This window comes from Halyomorpha halys, unplaced genomic scaffold (assembly GCF_000696795.3).
Source record: "Halyomorpha halys isolate HHAL.00 unplaced genomic scaffold, Hhal_1.1 Scaffold432.1, whole genome shotgun sequence".
Taxonomy (NCBI): domain Eukaryota; kingdom Metazoa; phylum Arthropoda; class Insecta; order Hemiptera; family Pentatomidae; genus Halyomorpha; species Halyomorpha halys.
This window is the reverse complement of record NW_027112419.1, coordinates 653,298-670,460: the sequence shown is the minus strand read 5'-3', so window position 1 is coordinate 670,460 and position 17,163 is coordinate 653,298. Positions and strand designations below refer to the sequence as shown.

Sequence of the window (17,163 nt, the reverse complement as noted above, 5' to 3'; positions counted from 1 at the left end):
CACATCGCTGTCCGTGAATCGAAACAATAATGTTTTGAAAACATGCATACCGCAGGTTGGTAGCCTGTTTTACGCAAGCCTTCAGTTATGCCAATTATGTGTGTCGTTACATGTTGGCCGAGCATTATTTTTTAGGTGCTGTTATTATTTGGGTCTCTAGACGTAGGCAAAACAATAAGCATTGTTTACTGTCCAAATTTATTTTTTTAATTGTTTTTTGTTTTGTTGTTTTCAGTATCGGACCTTTGTATCGACCAAAAAAGAAAAAAAAACCTGTAAAACCTAACTAATTTTGAAATTTTATTTTCAAGACTAACAGGGTTTATAAATTTAATTTAAAATAAAACTTTTCGTTCAAATTTTCACGCTTTTGTTTGAAATAACTGGTCCGATGTATTTTTAATATGCACAAAAATCACTGCTCGATTCCAGGTATCATCCAGGATGGGCCTTGGAATCGATTTTTCCGCCCATTACGTATCTAATTGCAAATAAAAAAAAAATCTTGTAAGGTGCTCCCCCATCATACAACTTTCACTTACCACCCTCCTAAGTTTTGTTTGTAGTACAAGAGCTTGGAAGAAAAAAGGTTATTTTTTTCTTATTAAATAACTTCAATTTATTGCAATTATTTCACCCCATTTTTTTATTACTATAATCAAATATAGTAATACAATTTTTTAGGATAAATTTCACTTTTTAGTACTGACAGTCTGATACGGCTTAAATGATGAATTTTCAAAAATCTACCTTCAAAGTACATTTACTTTAGTTTATTTTAAAAAAAATAAATAATAAACAGGTCTCATTATAAGAAATAATATAAAATAGATAAATACAAAATATAAAAGAATTTGATGAATAACTAATAGATAAAAAAGGAAAATTTGAGGCATTCCATTCCAACGAGAAAAGCCGAGACAGCCCGATCTTTCCCGATTGCATAACGGCTGTTTCCTTTTGTTAAAGTATTGAATTCTTGGCAGAGGCAAAATTTATATTTTTTATTACCACTTCGAGAAATTTCAAATACGAATTTTTATATAAACTGTTAAATAAAAATGTTTTGTTCATAATTAAATGCTGTTAAGATATTTGCTTTAAAAAACAAAACAAAAAAAAAACTGCAATCTAATTGTACCCCGGAGGAAAACAAGGCAGTTATTTACCCTAATTTTTGATACTTTAATGAAGACTATGTATAATTACTAGTCTAAATTGATGAGTCTGCCAAGTATAGGTAGAGGGGGAAAAAAGGGCGGCTGTTTCAAAACGTTTAAAAAAAATAATTTTTAATTCGGAGCTTTGTAAGTTTGAAACTACCAACAACATTAGAAAACCTAAGAGAAAATTATTTAAAGTGGCGTAAATTTGCTAAAATATGAGTCTTAATTAGTTCAGTATTATTCGAGATATAACTTTTTAAACATTTCATGAAAAAATGTTCGATAGGAAGTGAATTTATTTTGTAAAATATATATCTCAGGATGTATAACTGTGTGACCTATAGATGTTTATTATCATTCACATTAAAGCTAGTTTAATGTGCTATAAAGTAATTTAAGACCTTTATCTTCGTAGAAATAGTAGTTGTTCTTGTTTTCTGGGGCTTAAGGGCGTAAAACCCTGAGGTCATTAACGCCCATGTTTCGTGCTTTATATTCTATTTCTACAATGATAGTAGTTTTCATGATATTTTCTAAAATAAATTGATTAATAGTTATTAGGCAAAATTTTCATGTGACAGAGTTTTATTCATATGCGGATATCATAAAAACTACTACCCCTACAAAGATATGTGTCATAGACTAATTTATAGTAAGTTAAATTATCTTAATTTTGAGTTCTGGCAGACATATGTACGTCTTATTGTACCAGAGATATATTTTTCCCAAAATCAAACATTTTATCCGAACTAGAAATTAATATTTTGTCAATTATCATAAAAACTACTGCTCCTACGAAGATAAATGTTATAAACTATTTTATAGTAGTAAGAGTATATTAAACTAGCTTAAATTTGAGTTTTAATAGACATTTGTACGTCTAATGGTTTTTGATTTATTGATATTTCAAAATAAATTCAAGCGATATCTCGAGAACTATTGAGCGTAAACAGCTCTATTAGGTTTACTATTTTAGCAGATTTACGCAACTTTAAATAACGTTCTCTTAGGTTTTCTAGTGTTCGTAGTTTTAAAGATATAGAGATCCAAATGAAAAATTAAATTTTTTAAACGTTTTGAAACAGCCGCCATTTTTTATTTCCTCTACCTTAATACTTGCCAGACTCATCAATTTTGACTAGTAATAATAGATAGTTTTCATTAAAGTAATAAACAATTGGGGTAAATTATCTGCCTTTTATTCTTCCTGGCTCGTGTACTATTAGATTGATAAAGAGCATGGGATGCAGTTAAATCTCTTTTTGCCTTTTTTGAAAAAAAAAAAAAAAAAAAAGAAAAGAAAATAATGTTATGGGCATGAAATTATGAACACAAAAATTTATATTTATTTTTTTATATAAAAAATCGTATTTTAGGGTTTCGAGGTGATAATAAGAAATATAAATTTTGTCCCTGCCAAGAATACAACGGTTTAACAAAACATAATAGAGATTATGCACATTGCATCGGACGGGTTGTCTCGGCTTCTCTCGTTCGAATTGAAGGGCCTCAAGCCACGAATCGGAGGCTTCTACAAGTGCTCGGTAAACAAAGAGCGGACCATCTACTTGTCAGTGCTTTTCAGAGAAGCAAGTATGGCGGACGTACAAGTGGTTCCAGCCATTGTACTGGGATTATAATATTTTTATTTTAAAAAATGGAGATTAAATGACATTAAATATAAATAAAGAGATTAAATATAAAACTTATAAAAAGTAACAACGAACGCATTCAACCTCTTAACAGCTCTCAGTTGTAACTAAACAAAGAAGAAGGTGGAGATGCTACTCGAGCGCTCTCAGGAACCCCCTTTGATCTGTGTCCAAGAAACTGACTTTTGACGGATCGGCAACGAGTTTAGGTCAACTCGTAGGAGCCAAGCCAAACCACCCTCCACATGCCTGAGTTCGCCACGGCTTGGCCAACATGTAGAACGTCCTTTGGATTCTTCAGTTTTTTTCTTTTTTTCTCCTCTAATCATTCATCAAATTCTTTAATATTTAGCATTTATCTATTTTATATTATTTCTAATAATGGGAACTGTTTATTTCTCTCAAATAAACTAAATTTAAAAGTACTTTAGAGAAAGATTTTTTTAAAGTTCGTCTTTAAGTCCTGTCAGAATGTTGATAAGAAAAAGTAAAATCCATCCTACAAATATTTATTATTATTTTTTAATGGATATGTAATTGTTTGAAAATAATAAACAATAGTAATTTGAAGTATAGGGTGATATTCTTGTTGGCTGCAGCAAAAGCCAATAGCTTAATTTTTTTCATTATTGCTCATCGCAATGCAATAATATTAAGGATATTCATTTTTTTTTTCTATTTTCTTATTTTATCGATGTTTAGTAATAATAAAAACAGATATACGGCATTAATCATAGGTTAAATAAGTCAAAGAAATTATGTAAGTAATCTCGCGAGCGTAGGTATGATTCATGGAGATTATTTTGAATATTAATCGGAGTTTCCCATGGTGTTGTAGAGACGATAACACATTCGACTTTCTCTATGTTGAGTTCCTGTCTAGGATTATTTCCATTACATGAGTTCCAGTACTGAAATAGTCACTTTAACTATGATCTTCCACTTTACACGTTATCATCTATTATCGCCATCTATTATTATAGCTATCTCTAAGAACTAGAGGATTTGTTGGTGATTTTATTGGTATGTATTGGTGAATTTGTTTTTCAATTGGATTTTCAATAATAAGCCGTGCTGTAATCGTCAAGAAAAAAAAATTTGACTACTCGAAATTTACGTTTACAGAAATGTTTCCGATATCAAGTGAAAGAAAATGTCTGTCCGCTGCCAACATGTTTCCTGTTAGATTTTTTTCATGTTAGGTTTCCCTAAACCCCGCTGCAAGAGTAAGAATAGGGTATTCCAAATTAACTCACCTTCACTTAATCACAAAAGAGGACCAGCCTATATGCCAAACCTGTCATTCCCCATTATCTATAAAGCATATAATTGAAGAATGCCCATCATTTCGTCAAGCCTTCGAAAATAATAAAATTCCACGAACAAGAGAATTGGCCCTTAAAGACTCAGAAGAATCCATAGACAAAATAATAAAATTTCTGAAAGAAACACAACTTTATACTAAAATATAATCCAACAATACCGACCAGTGTAAAAAAGGAAATAGTCTACATTCAACCATCAAATGTCAAAGTCAAGAAGATAGATGAAGTAAAAAGGGTGTAATAACCTAGATGTTGATCGCCCTGAATAAAAATCTAATTTAATCTAAAAACCCCGCTGCTTGCCTAGCCAAATCAGGCTCATAATTCTATGGACTGTAGTGATAAAATGGATCTAATGATTTTGATGAACCTTGCCTAAAGCCTTCTTTTGAAATATCTTTTCGTATATAATCGTGAAAAAATCAGAAGATAAAAGATTAGTTATGAGATTACCAAGTTATGAGCTCGGAGATTACCATGTACATGTTATGCTCCCAGCCAGTGGACCACGGAAGTGTCTCACAAAATACTTTTTTGTGAGGATATATTGTTAAAAATATTTTATTGATTAATCTTCCTGATATTTTGGTGGTAGCATAAAGGACTTAACTGGTAAATCTACATTAAAAGTGACTTAAAAACACTTTTAAGCAACCTAAGTTTTAAATATTTTCCGAGGACTCCTTTTGTTCTAATTTGAGTGTGGGAAAGGGCGCACTTGGATCAATTTTCGTTTAACTGCTAGACTTCTATGGCTTGGGAACAACAGTTTAAATGTTTTTGGCTGGAAATCATTCGAAACACTTTTATAATGTTTTTTATTCACTTGTATGATAAACAATCATTATAAAGGATACTTCATTATTGAATAAATTGCAGTACATTATTTATTTTTTTTCATATTCCAAATTACCGTTACTTGACTTTTTGTTAAGGCAGAGCGTGATGAAATCAAAATAATACGAATTTATTTAATACTTAATTATTATGTTGAAGTTGATGGCTTAGCGAAGACTTAACTGCATATATCTATCCAATGTCGCCCGTCCAAACCCAAATCTACTAGATTAATGCAATCCTCCCATCAACGCTCCGGTCTACTCCTCGTGTCATTTACCCGTCAGTATTTAGTAACAGTGTAGGGATCCTTTCGTTATTAAGCCCTACAACCTTAAAGGTCTATGTTGTTCACCGCAAAGTTATAACCTGAATTACACTCTCTGGGTACAATTCCCTCAGTTCGGTATTGTTTAACCTTCGAAATTCTCCAGTAAACTCATTCTTTTTCGGCCGGAATATATTACGCAATATTTTATTTTAAAAAACTTTAAAAAACTGTTCTTCCCATAGTGTAAGAGGCCACGTTTCGCATTGATAAGAATATTAGTTTTTTTTTTTAATTAACTAATCTCAACCGTTTTGGGTCTGCGCTCATGTGTAATTACCCACATTACACCCAAAGGTCCAACTCTCTCTAATTTTTTTAGTTTTTGTATTTAAAGAAAACTAAAAAATTCTACTACAAGTTTGTTAACAATTAGAAAATAGATAAAAATCTAATCGAGGCCGTTATTAACCGAATTGGGTCCCATGACAAGTATTGTAGCCCTCTAAATTATTTTTTGAACAACTTTAAATTATAAACAATATACTCGTTAGAATCGTTAATTTATTTAATATAAAGGAACGAATATTAAAAAAACTTCTTCAAATCTATTTATTTAAGTACATCAATATATATCTAATCTATTGATTTCTTTATTTTGTTTCGATTTATAAAACAGAGAGGTTAGTGGTCCATACGGATCACGAAGCCGTAGATCCGTGCCCAATGAGTCCATAGGGTAAAGATGGAATTAAATCTGACTATTGTTAATGTAATCAATTTACGTTCACTCAATATAAACAGAATTTGATTTACTAATTAGGCCACTATCTCCTGAAATCCATGTTTATTATTCCTTTACTGAAAACGTATCATTCTGAATATCGTCTAACAGAATAGGTACTGTAGTTGTACAAGAGCCTATATTTAGTTAAGAAACGAACTGCGATCAACGGTGAAAAAATTTTCATGCACGATTTTAATGTTGTGAAAAGCCTTGGTGTTAGTTCCACGTCGCAACAAGACTTTTTTGGTCTAGCTAGAGGTGGAAATGAACTGAGATATTTTTTCCCTCTTTAAACGAAGCCATGCCACTGTTCTTGGAAGACGTCGTCGAAGAAATAAAAACATGAAATATGAAGAGTTTTATTTATTCCTCGATGGATGAAACTAATTGATTAGTAATTTACGTTTTAATCTGTTTTGAATATTATATTTTGCTTACTCACTACCATAAATAGAGAAGCATTATATTCCTGCGGGATTGGGGAAAAAAAATATACGTACCAAGAATCTAAAATTTGGCTCTTTTGCGTTTTAGACAGTAATAAACTAATTCGGTTCCGTGTTTGCATATCTGTCTGTCTGAGGTTATATATATGTTAAGGGAATAATCGATGGAACTTTTAATCGGATTTTAATGATTGGATTTTCAGTTATTGCTTTTGTTGGAGAAGGTCTAAAATGAGTTTATCCTTATTCACACTTCTCCCACTGTCATCCATAGGCAAACTCATGTTAGATATACCACCCTAGTTGATTGGTACTAATTTAAAATCTATCTACTAGTACCAATACTCGTAAATGTTGTCAATTATTATCCATTTGGTTAGGAGGTATTAACCTTGGCTCACCTTATAAATCAGTCTTTGTTGATGAATGTATAAAATTAATTAATTACCTCAATTATAACTACAACAATCGATTTTTACTAGTTAGAAATGGGAATAATCGATTTGTTAGAATGTTTCAAAATTCAAAGCAAAAACTGGGCCTACACTGTAAGTGTCCCAAATTCGGTATGAATCCTGATAGTTTTCTTCACCCCTCCTCATAATTACTTCTAATAATAATTAATCAATTTATAGTTTGATTGCGAAATTGAATTAAACAAGTCGGAAGAATCAAATCAATTATGTAAAGCAAGGCCTGAAGGTCATGCTCTAATCTGATGCATAATGTCGCCTCATCAGCGCAGAGTACCTCGTCGTGACTGGAATCTTCCGCGTAGTCCCCTAGATTCCTCTTCCAGGGCTGATATAGATCTAGGGCCGGCACCCCAGAAGAACCTCTGCCAAAATGGTTGGTTTTGGACCTGATATTTCCAGGAACTCAGAGCCAAAAAAAGGAACATGGGTACCTGAGAGGGCCCATGGCCTAAGTGCCCGAACGCACGTGCATTGCCGTACCTCCTCTCTTGAACGGAATGGATGGAATGCCAATCGAGTTGAGAGCAATGCTCAAGATTCCTTCCCGTGGCATCTGATCGAATTCCAACACTCCTGGGAAGGGTAGTTCCATATATATTTGAGAATAGGACTGTTGAATAAAAGGAAGAATGAACGATTTTATTTATATTATTACTATTATAAAGTAATAGTAATAATAGATGAAAACCGAAATTCAATTTTCTACTGCTTGTAAGTTGTTTAATCTCCAATTCTATATCATGCTAATATTGATAAATATTATGTGTTGATAATTTTTCTTGATTTTTAATGATATATATTAGAAAGAATCTTGGGGCTCAGTCAATAATAAAATAACTTTATTCAGGCGACGTTATTATTATAGAGTTTGTTATTATTATAGTTATAACCTACTGTGAAAAAAATTATTAATTTTCTTAAAAATTATTAAATGCTAAAAAGTACTGAATACAAATTAAGATTAATAAACCTTCGTAAAATCCTCAGTGCTCCTTATTTTGTTACTAATAAAACCATCCATAAAGACCTAAATGTTCCTTATGTAACCGATCTAGCCCGAACCCGATATTATTCCTTCCCTAATAAACTCCCTAACCACCCAAATACACTAATTTCTAACCTTGCTTCCTCTTTCGTTCCTGGCAATCCACCGAGGCGCCTGAAAAGAAGATGGCCTCATGATCTTATATTGTAACTGTTTTTAGAGTTCTACTACTGGATAGTTTCTCTACATCCTGTATAATATCATTATGTCATTATGATCAAATTTACTGGTTGTATTTTTTATACAGTTGTAAATATCAATAAATAAATAAATAAAAAAAAAAGATTTATTAATAAAAACATCGCAAGTAATGTATGATAATAATTAGTTTAAAAAAAGAAGGTTTTATGTTTAATTATTTAATTATAAATTGATATATAATTATTGTATTTATGTTTAAAAATATAATGCATTAGAAATTTATTAGGAATTTTCATCCGAACTTCGTTCTTAATCCCTTGTTTAGGCAACAAGAGCTAATTATTTGTCCAGTTTTACCTTCCGCTGGTATCAAAATGATTCGTTATCATTTTTTTCTACAGCGTTCCAGTCAGTTCTTTACTATAACGTCATGGTTTTTCCGCAAGACTTCTAGGCCTGGTGATTTTATTGTCTCTCACCCTCCCCCCTTTTAATTGTTAATAAACAATTACCTCAATTACTCAATGAAATTGAATAATAGTCTTTGATTGCTAGGGGTATTTTAAGGTAGATTGGATCCGCTGCTTTCAGGGAGCATGGTGGCGCTTATTCACCGTCTACTTAGATATGCGTGGGAAGGAACCTCTCTGCTTGTGATGAATGAGGATGTAAGTGATTTCGACCAATTCTCCTAGTAATTATTGTAGTGGACCTGCTTTCACAAGTATGCAGTTGTGTTATTATTTCATATTTCCGATTGATTGAAGTTTATGTTTACTGCTCCCGTTTTATAGGTCGTAGCGTGATATTTTACATTCCTAAAAGTCTAAAGCATTCCTCAATAAACGGTCTATCTGCGTAAAAAAGATTGGTGGTTATCGGAATTAGTGCATCCAAACACATACTTTTCAGATTAATATATTTGCTGTGCATATCTCTAGATTTTATAGCGCTAAACCTTCACAAAGACTCAAAAATGAGATGAAATTAAAATCAGGTAAGGATTGGTTCTATAATTTTTTCCGTTAGCGGTTACAAACGAAAACCTTAAAATAGCTGTCCTTTTGTATAACGGTATGATAATATGATATGATTTCCATTGGTCAAGGTTTCGAAATTTTTTCCAACCTTTCACTGAATTAACTTCTTTTAATTATTGTGATTGGAGACAATCGGTCAACAGTGGATTTCGAGTTACTTTGCTTATGGATCCATTTGTTCATCGACTTGGATAAATTAATGAAGGAGACTTCGGGCATAAGTGCAAGCATCTGTAACGATTTTTTACTAATTAAAAGTTTTTCTTTTGATTAGTTTATTATGTTTCAAATAAATAAAGTTATACGTTCTTGATAGTGTAGTTCAAACCTTTATTTCATTCGTATCGTTTATGGAATTTACATAAATGGTCCAAAGGGCCGATGAAAAAAGAATTTAAATAGTACATATGCTTTTCTTAATAATGGGAAATCTGAAGTTTTGATTTAATTTGGAGTTGGACGTATTCTAAAGATAATACCGTATACTGCAGTTTCGTTACTGAAGTTGTCTTTCAAGCGTTCCCAAAGCTGTTTGAGTTGTTGCAAATTAACTCTAGTATGTGGGAACACACAATAATAAAAAAATTGTTTCTTTTAAATGTGCCATTCGAGTAAAGCAGCGATATGGAGTCAGATATCTTGAAGTTAATTGGTCTTTTTTGAAATGCTGATGTGAGATGTGGTTTCTTGCTACTTTTTGTAGTCGTTGTGTTAAATTTTTTTCCCTCTGCGCTGTATGGTCATGGCTCTTCGGCTGAAAGGTTCTGACAGCCCAAGTTGGCGGTGTAAACTTTGAAAGTACAGCTTTTTATCTTCGAACAAGAATATCATAAAATGCATTAAGATATTTATGATGATGGTTATAGCGGAAAATAGTTTGGAATGCCGATGAATTGTTATTAGGTTTGTTAAGGAAGTATATGATAATTAGAATACTTATCGATTTAGTATTGACGTTTGCTATAAACATGCCTTAGAGCTATAAAAACTTAAAGCTATTACCACACCAATAATAGTTACTCCCATCATTATTTCAAATAGTGTTGAAAAGCGCATGAGGAATACAATAGATCTTGGGATTGTCCCGGGCGTGATTGCAAGTCTACACTCACTAAATGCTTATTGGATTTGTTCAAAATATCTTAAGTAAAATTTCAGTATTTATGATATCTATTGTTTTGCTTCATTACTATAAAAAAATGTGAAGATTTTGAATTTATATAGATAAGGAAAAATATTATGTCCTCAGGATCGAAAATGTTACTTGCATTTTACGTTTTGGACATCAAGGAACGCTCCACGTTCCTCCATGGGTCCATGTCTCTCTGTAGGCCAATTTGTTTTAGTGTTAAAAGCGTTAATATAATTTTAATGAAATTTTAGTGAATATGCAAGTTGGTACCTAGTTGTAGATGAAGTATGTATACGTAAACATTTTCTGTGATACTTTTATGTTTCGACATCATAAAAATCAAAATGCGCAATTTAAAGTGAAACATTAATTTAACTTCATTAAGTTTCAGAACTTTTTTTTTTTTTATTTATATTACAATCTGCCACCCAGTTGTGGGCAATAGGTAATAGTGATGAATGATCTCATACATACTAAAATAAATTTAAAAAAATAAATAAATAAAAAACTCTCTTAAAATATATACAAACAAAAGAATAGACAAGATGAACATAATCAAACTATCTGTATCAAAAATAAATAAATTAAATCACATAATGATAAAATAATATATACAATATTTACACAATCGATCTGAGGATCCCTGAGCCCACTCTCTCACCCCACGGTAGAGCAGAGCTCAAAAGATCCCAGCGCATCCCTCTTGCCGCATCACTGGTAATGAGCCAGTGGAGGCTGAGCAAGTGCGCTAAAGCCGCAAACACTCAACCTTCATTAAGTAGCATATAAAAAAAAAGATTCCACATAATCGTAGCTCCCCTCCCCCCCACCACAAAAAATCCCACGAGATACAGTTTGCTACCCTGACTACAAAATTATTATGATCTATTGCGTATTGCGTTCACTTCACACTAAAATCGATATCGTCACTCATTTGAAGACTGCGCAAGGGGATAACAATGGCCTTTAGAATCGTTCTGAAACTTAGTAATGATCACGTGCCTATTATTCTTGGTTTCATTTCCTGCAGCTCCCACACACTGCACATGGGTGTAGTAGCTATTGTCTGAGCCAAGGGATAGGCCATTCCCAACCCATTGTAATATCACAAGATGGGAAATATGTGTGTATATATAAACAAAAATAAAATGATTTAACGTATTTTTTGGATTTTACCGTGGACTGTGGCTACTTTTTGACCACCCGAGAACTTTTTGAGCTTCGGTAAGATCTATAGAGGGACTACTAGAGAAATGAACTCCTGTCTATAGTAATTTCTTTGCGACACGTCAATTTAAAAATAAAACTAAAACTTTTTTATGTTTATCAGATGTACCATTATTCAAGAAAAGCAATGATGTATGTACAATTCTAACCTTTGCAACTGTAAAAAAATAAGGAAATACAATTTTTAAAAATAATGAACATCTGATGGCCAGCTTTTATGACCACATTAGATTGATTGCATAAAACACATGGGCCCTCTCATCTTGTTTGTGGAGGATCTTATAATACTTTAGTGAATTGATGCTTAAAATCCAAGTGGGTTTTAATTCGAAAATGTAAGTTGGTAATGATTTTTTTACACTTTTCTGTTGGGGAAGGGAGTGGATATTTTGGAAACAATATGAGATTAGTAAATGTATAAACAGTAAGTACAGAGCTGATGTTTTCACTTTTTAGTGCATTATTTCTCCTGTGGATTGATCTGTTTCAAGACGGATTTTATATTGTGAGTTCCTGAGTGGTGAGATCTTCGGAAAAAGATAGGATTGTTGAAGAACTATTGTTTATTTATATATTCAACTTATCTTTGCTGGATTCAAGAAGCTGCGTTTCGTGTGAAAAATAATATTTCATCACTGTAATTATTCTACCTAGGGTTTGAAGGGAAATAAAAACACTCTGATGAAACCTGTAATAAGTCCTGTTATAAATCATTCATCATCGGAACAATGACCAGAGATTATGTTCAAAGGAAATAAAAAATCAAAGAAAGAAGAAAACTAAGAAAAATCAAAGGCCTGAGGTAGAGGTCATGTAAAACTTCACTGTAGTCCGTACTAAAAGGGTTTGATTTTAGTCGTTGGATCATTTTTACAAAAAAACTATAGTAAATATAATACGGTCCCTAATATAATTAGCAACTACAACTACAGACAAATAACAAATAGGAAACGAATAAGCTTATAAGTTACATAAGGTTAGTTTTATGAAATTATAAGGTGCGATAGTATACCTAGATATCAACTATCAACGAATTCCTGATAATCGATTTGATATCACGACTTCGAATGTCATAGTTCCACCCCTGAAATGTTTGGAACAGCTATCGCTTACGGATCCACCTGGCCTGGGCTTAATTTACTTGAAAATGTTAATATATTTTTAATACGGACTATGTTTAATTGATGTCCATGCAAGATGGATTTTTCTAATTCCAGAGGAAAATGAATGTATATCTGTTGCAATTACAAGAGAGAGCTTATCGAGCATATAGAGTAAAAGCTTTTGCTTTTGTTTTATGATGAACTTTTTTTTTTTTGCGGACAAAGTCTGTAATTAATATGTATTACTAAATTACTATTTGCGATTACAAACCTGTTGGCAACCTCCCAATTGTGAAAATGTAAATATCAATATTACTATAATAATATAATTATGCAGTAAATCTTTCTTTGTATCGATACTTTTGGAAGGATGTTTGTTCACTGCATTACAAATACAGTGAAGTTAGTGCTGACGAAGCTGCAGATCAAATACTTTCTCAGATCTTGGAAATATCCGTTTTACCCGATAAACACCCACCACCAATACCCGCTCTTGGGGAATCGAAAAGCTCGTAATCAATACAACTGTAAGATTATTAAAGCTATGATTGTGCTGACGCGCTAGATCTGGCGTGATAGTTGATAGTCTAATTAGTATCAATGAAGCAACTTTCACGGTAACTATCTCGTGTATACGTCTCGACAGTGATAGATCATACATTTTCAGCTATTACAACAGCCGTATCCACTACCAAGCTGTAACTATTTGACAGTTATGACATTTACTGTCAACACAGTACTTTCGCACTAGGTCATGCGTGATATTTTAGAGTACAAGTAATATCAGTGGAATAACAGTTGCGCCTTGACAGTGAACTATCGCAACATAAGAATCATACCAAATGTAGTCACGATAAAACATTGTCCTTCCATATATGCTCAAAAACTTAAAATTGTATTAGCCCCAAACTCCAAAAATAATCCGGCCCGGACCCCAATAATAAATCCACCACGGACCTTAAAAAAAATCATCTGGAGGTCCCAAAATTGTATTAATATTTATTAATGATAAAATAAATATTTCTTAGGTCCCAAAGGAAAAATAATAATTTGTTAGTAACAGAAAAAGTGTTTAAGGATTTATTTTTAAAAAAAAATATTTTAAAGACTAATACGACACTGTACTAGCACATTATGAATAACTTAAAAACATTTTACCCGCTCCCCGCCAATTACAAAAAAAAAAGGTGAAAAAACCTACTGGTAGCCTCTTCTTGGACGATTGATAATTGGAAACTATTCTTGAATTAGTAGTTCTACTAGTCAGAGCATGGAGGTGGATCAGAGGTCTCAGAAGGAAGGGAAAACCTCCGAAAAGTAGATAATTGGTGGTATGTTCAACTGAAGTACTTTTGAAGATCCGGATGATGCACCGCAATGCCCCTACACGGATGGAATTGATGTTCATTCTCTTCAGACAGAATGAACATCAACGATGATGGAGGTCAAACAACGTGGATTGAGCCAACAGCGACACATAACATGGAGTAATTATGGTGTTTAGATAATTTTGCTACGTCTTAGAGGTAGATATACACAATGTATTTCTATTGTTATTTCCATTTACTATTACCAATTTGAGTGATTTTGGGCCAAGACATTTTTCAATAATATCTATGTTATTTAATTTGTGAAGACTGTTTCTTAGATTTCATAAATAAATATTAATGTTTGTTTTGGTGCAGTTTTTAGTATGTTTTTTTCATTTTTATCTTCGTATCCTATAAGTGGCTTTTAGATTAAATTATTCCGGGTGGCCTTGTTTATAGGTAGTGAAATATATTTACTTAACAGCTGGTGATCTTTCTGTCGAATAAACCTATGGATCAATCGAAAAATACTCCAGCCACTCGCACTTCCGTGGCGCAACGGATACACAGTATGTTATTATTCCTATTAACTTCGTAGTATTTAGTCTCAAACGCAAGCAGAGTTTGTTGTAAAAATGTATTTACTAAAAAATAAGTACTCACTCTGTAAGGGTTTTGTTGTATTTTGCTGGCCAAGTGATGGACTATCTCCTCCAACGCTGCGTTTTCCCGCATGGTATATTCCAACTCAGCTATCAGAGACTCCATAACCACGAACTCGATGAGCAGAACCACTGACACTACTGCAGTTAAACCTAACACACAAAATTACCCCTCTAATGATAACAACACTATGGTTAACTGGAACGTTTGAAACTCTCACATGACTTTATTTGCGAACGTATGATAAACTTGTTCTTACCAAAGATGTGTTTGTTATCAAGTAATTTACTACCTTTTGACCCGTCCTTTAAATTGATAATTTTTTTTTTAATGATTCCAGTAACCTTCCGTTTATTAGTAAAATGGTAACTGTTTTTTTTCTATTTAATAAATTATTTCATTTAACCTCAAAATTTCGTTGTAATGCAAATGCAAATAACCTCCCTTTTGCATTTTTTTGTATCAATGTTTTTATTGATAGCTCATAATTAAAAAAAAATCAATATTTTAAAATCGACCTATTATTCTTGCGACATTTATTCATCGCCTTAATTTTGATTTTTCTTTTCATCCTCTCATTTACTTTCTTTGGACATCCTTTCCGCCGGTTATTTGCTGTTGTGCCTCTTTCTTCAGATCTCTTAATTACGTATCTGACTGTAGAAAAATTAATACCTAACAAATCCACTATTTTGCGATACGATTTTCTTTGATTTCGAAATTATATCTTTTTCATGAGTAGCGGCACTTAGTTCACTTGTTTTTGGCATAAGGATCGGTTAAATTGGAACGAACTTAATAGATAGAAATATTTTATAATTGGTCTTCCCTTCGTTGGATTATTATGGCAAGGCTAAAATGCTGATTTTATTTGTCTTTTCAGTCTTGTGTGAAGATTCCCGGTTAGTTGTTTGTCCAGATGTAGTCGTTTATTAAGGTGTAGTCCAAGGTAGCGGATCTGTTCGCTAGGGGTAACATCAACAGTGTTAAAGGAGACTGTAGTTCAGTCGGTAGGTTTACGACGAAGGGTAAAGGTGATTTGATGGGATTTGTTGGAATTTATTTTAATCCTCCAATTACGACACCATTCTTGGAGGGCTGTGATAAGGGATTGGAGAGTTTGGGATACAATTAAAGGGTTATTATTAACTGCGAGCACGCATATCGGCATAAGCGGTGAGGATAGTGTCAGAATTGGTTGGGATGTCAGTGTATAGACGGTGTAGAGGATGGGACCGAGGATACTATCTTGAGAAACGCCAACGGACTGAAAGTTAAAAAAAAATGAAATATAAAAAAATTACAAATTTAAAAATGAAATAATAATAATTAACACAATAAGAAAAAAAATAAAGTTTATATATGAAAACGATTTAAATGACTGTTATGGAGATCTAATGTTAATTTCAAAAATAAAAAGCAAGCAAATGAAATAAAACCTTCTATCATAACATAAATTTTGAGGTAATTAACTACTAATAAAATAAAATGAAAATAAAACAAGATAATTCATAAGAAAGAGCAATTAATGCTTATGTAAATATTTGAAAATTTTCTATGAAAATTAGAAACATCAAAATTTAAATAAAAACAAAAAAAATAAAATAAATCCTGGAATAAATTAAAAATTATAAGAAAAGAAAAAGAAGATCCTAATAATAACAAAAAAAAAAATAAAAATAATTAATGATGACTAACGGATCGATCCAGTTATGTTTTTATACATATTTACAGATCACAAATGTACATTAGAAACACTCAATAATATTTTAAATCAAATGTTAAAATAAAATCATCTCGTATTTACAAATTTTGATTGAAGGAAAATAACGTTTGTCATTATATAGTGCGTCTATTTTGACGGATTTTTCCCTATTTCAAAATAAAAACCTAAAATGTTTGGATTGAAATCACTCCTTAACCTAAGACAAATTCTTACTATCTTGACAGATATCGTTGAGCTTGGATTAGAAATAACAATGTAGGATACCGGACTGCAGTGCCCTAAACTGTATAAAATTAGTAAGTTATATCATTAGCTGTTGTATATCTCATCATATACTATTTTACGCTTCTTAAGACAAAAAAAAAGTAAAGAATTTCTTAGTGAGGTGTAGATAGTTGACCGTAGATTAATGATTGGAGAAGTTTGTCGGGGGTTCGATCAGCAAAGAACAACATAAATAAACAAAACCAAAAATAAATAAATATGGTTTTGTTTATTTATGTTGTTCTTTGCGGCATAAAATAAATAAATATAGTTTTGTTTATTTATGTTGTTCTTTGCTAGGCATAAAATAAATAAATATGGTTTTGTTTATTTATGTTGTTCTTTGTTAGCCATAAAATAAATAAATATGGTTTTGTTTATTTATGTTGTTCTTTGTTAGGCATAAAATAAATAAATATGGTTTTGTTTATTTATGTTGTTCTTTGCGGCATAAAATAAATAAATATGGTTTTATTTATTTATGTTGTTCTTTGCGGCATAAAATAAATAAATATGGGTTTGTTTACTTATGTTGTTCTTTGCTAGGCATAAAAT

General features: G+C 31.9%; 2 protein-coding genes across 2 annotated transcripts in view; one reads left to right on the top strand and one right to left on the bottom strand.

Annotated features, from left to right (window-relative positions):
• LOC106682621 (E3 ubiquitin-protein ligase TRIM37) overlaps positions 1-14,832 on the bottom strand; it is a 91,864-nt gene extending 77,032 nt beyond the window's left edge. The window contains exon 1 of the mRNA XM_014423567.2: positions 14,619-14,832. Within this exon, the coding sequence (XP_014279053.1) occupies positions 14,619-14,723 (105 nt within the window). The 5' untranslated portion in view covers positions 14,724-14,832. The remainder of the gene's footprint in view (positions 1-14,618) is intronic.
• Positions 1-17,163, top strand: part of Picot (putative inorganic phosphate cotransporter protein picot) — a 204,484-nt gene that overhangs the window by 10,740 nt on the left and 176,581 nt on the right. The gene's annotated exons all lie outside the window — the stretch shown is intronic.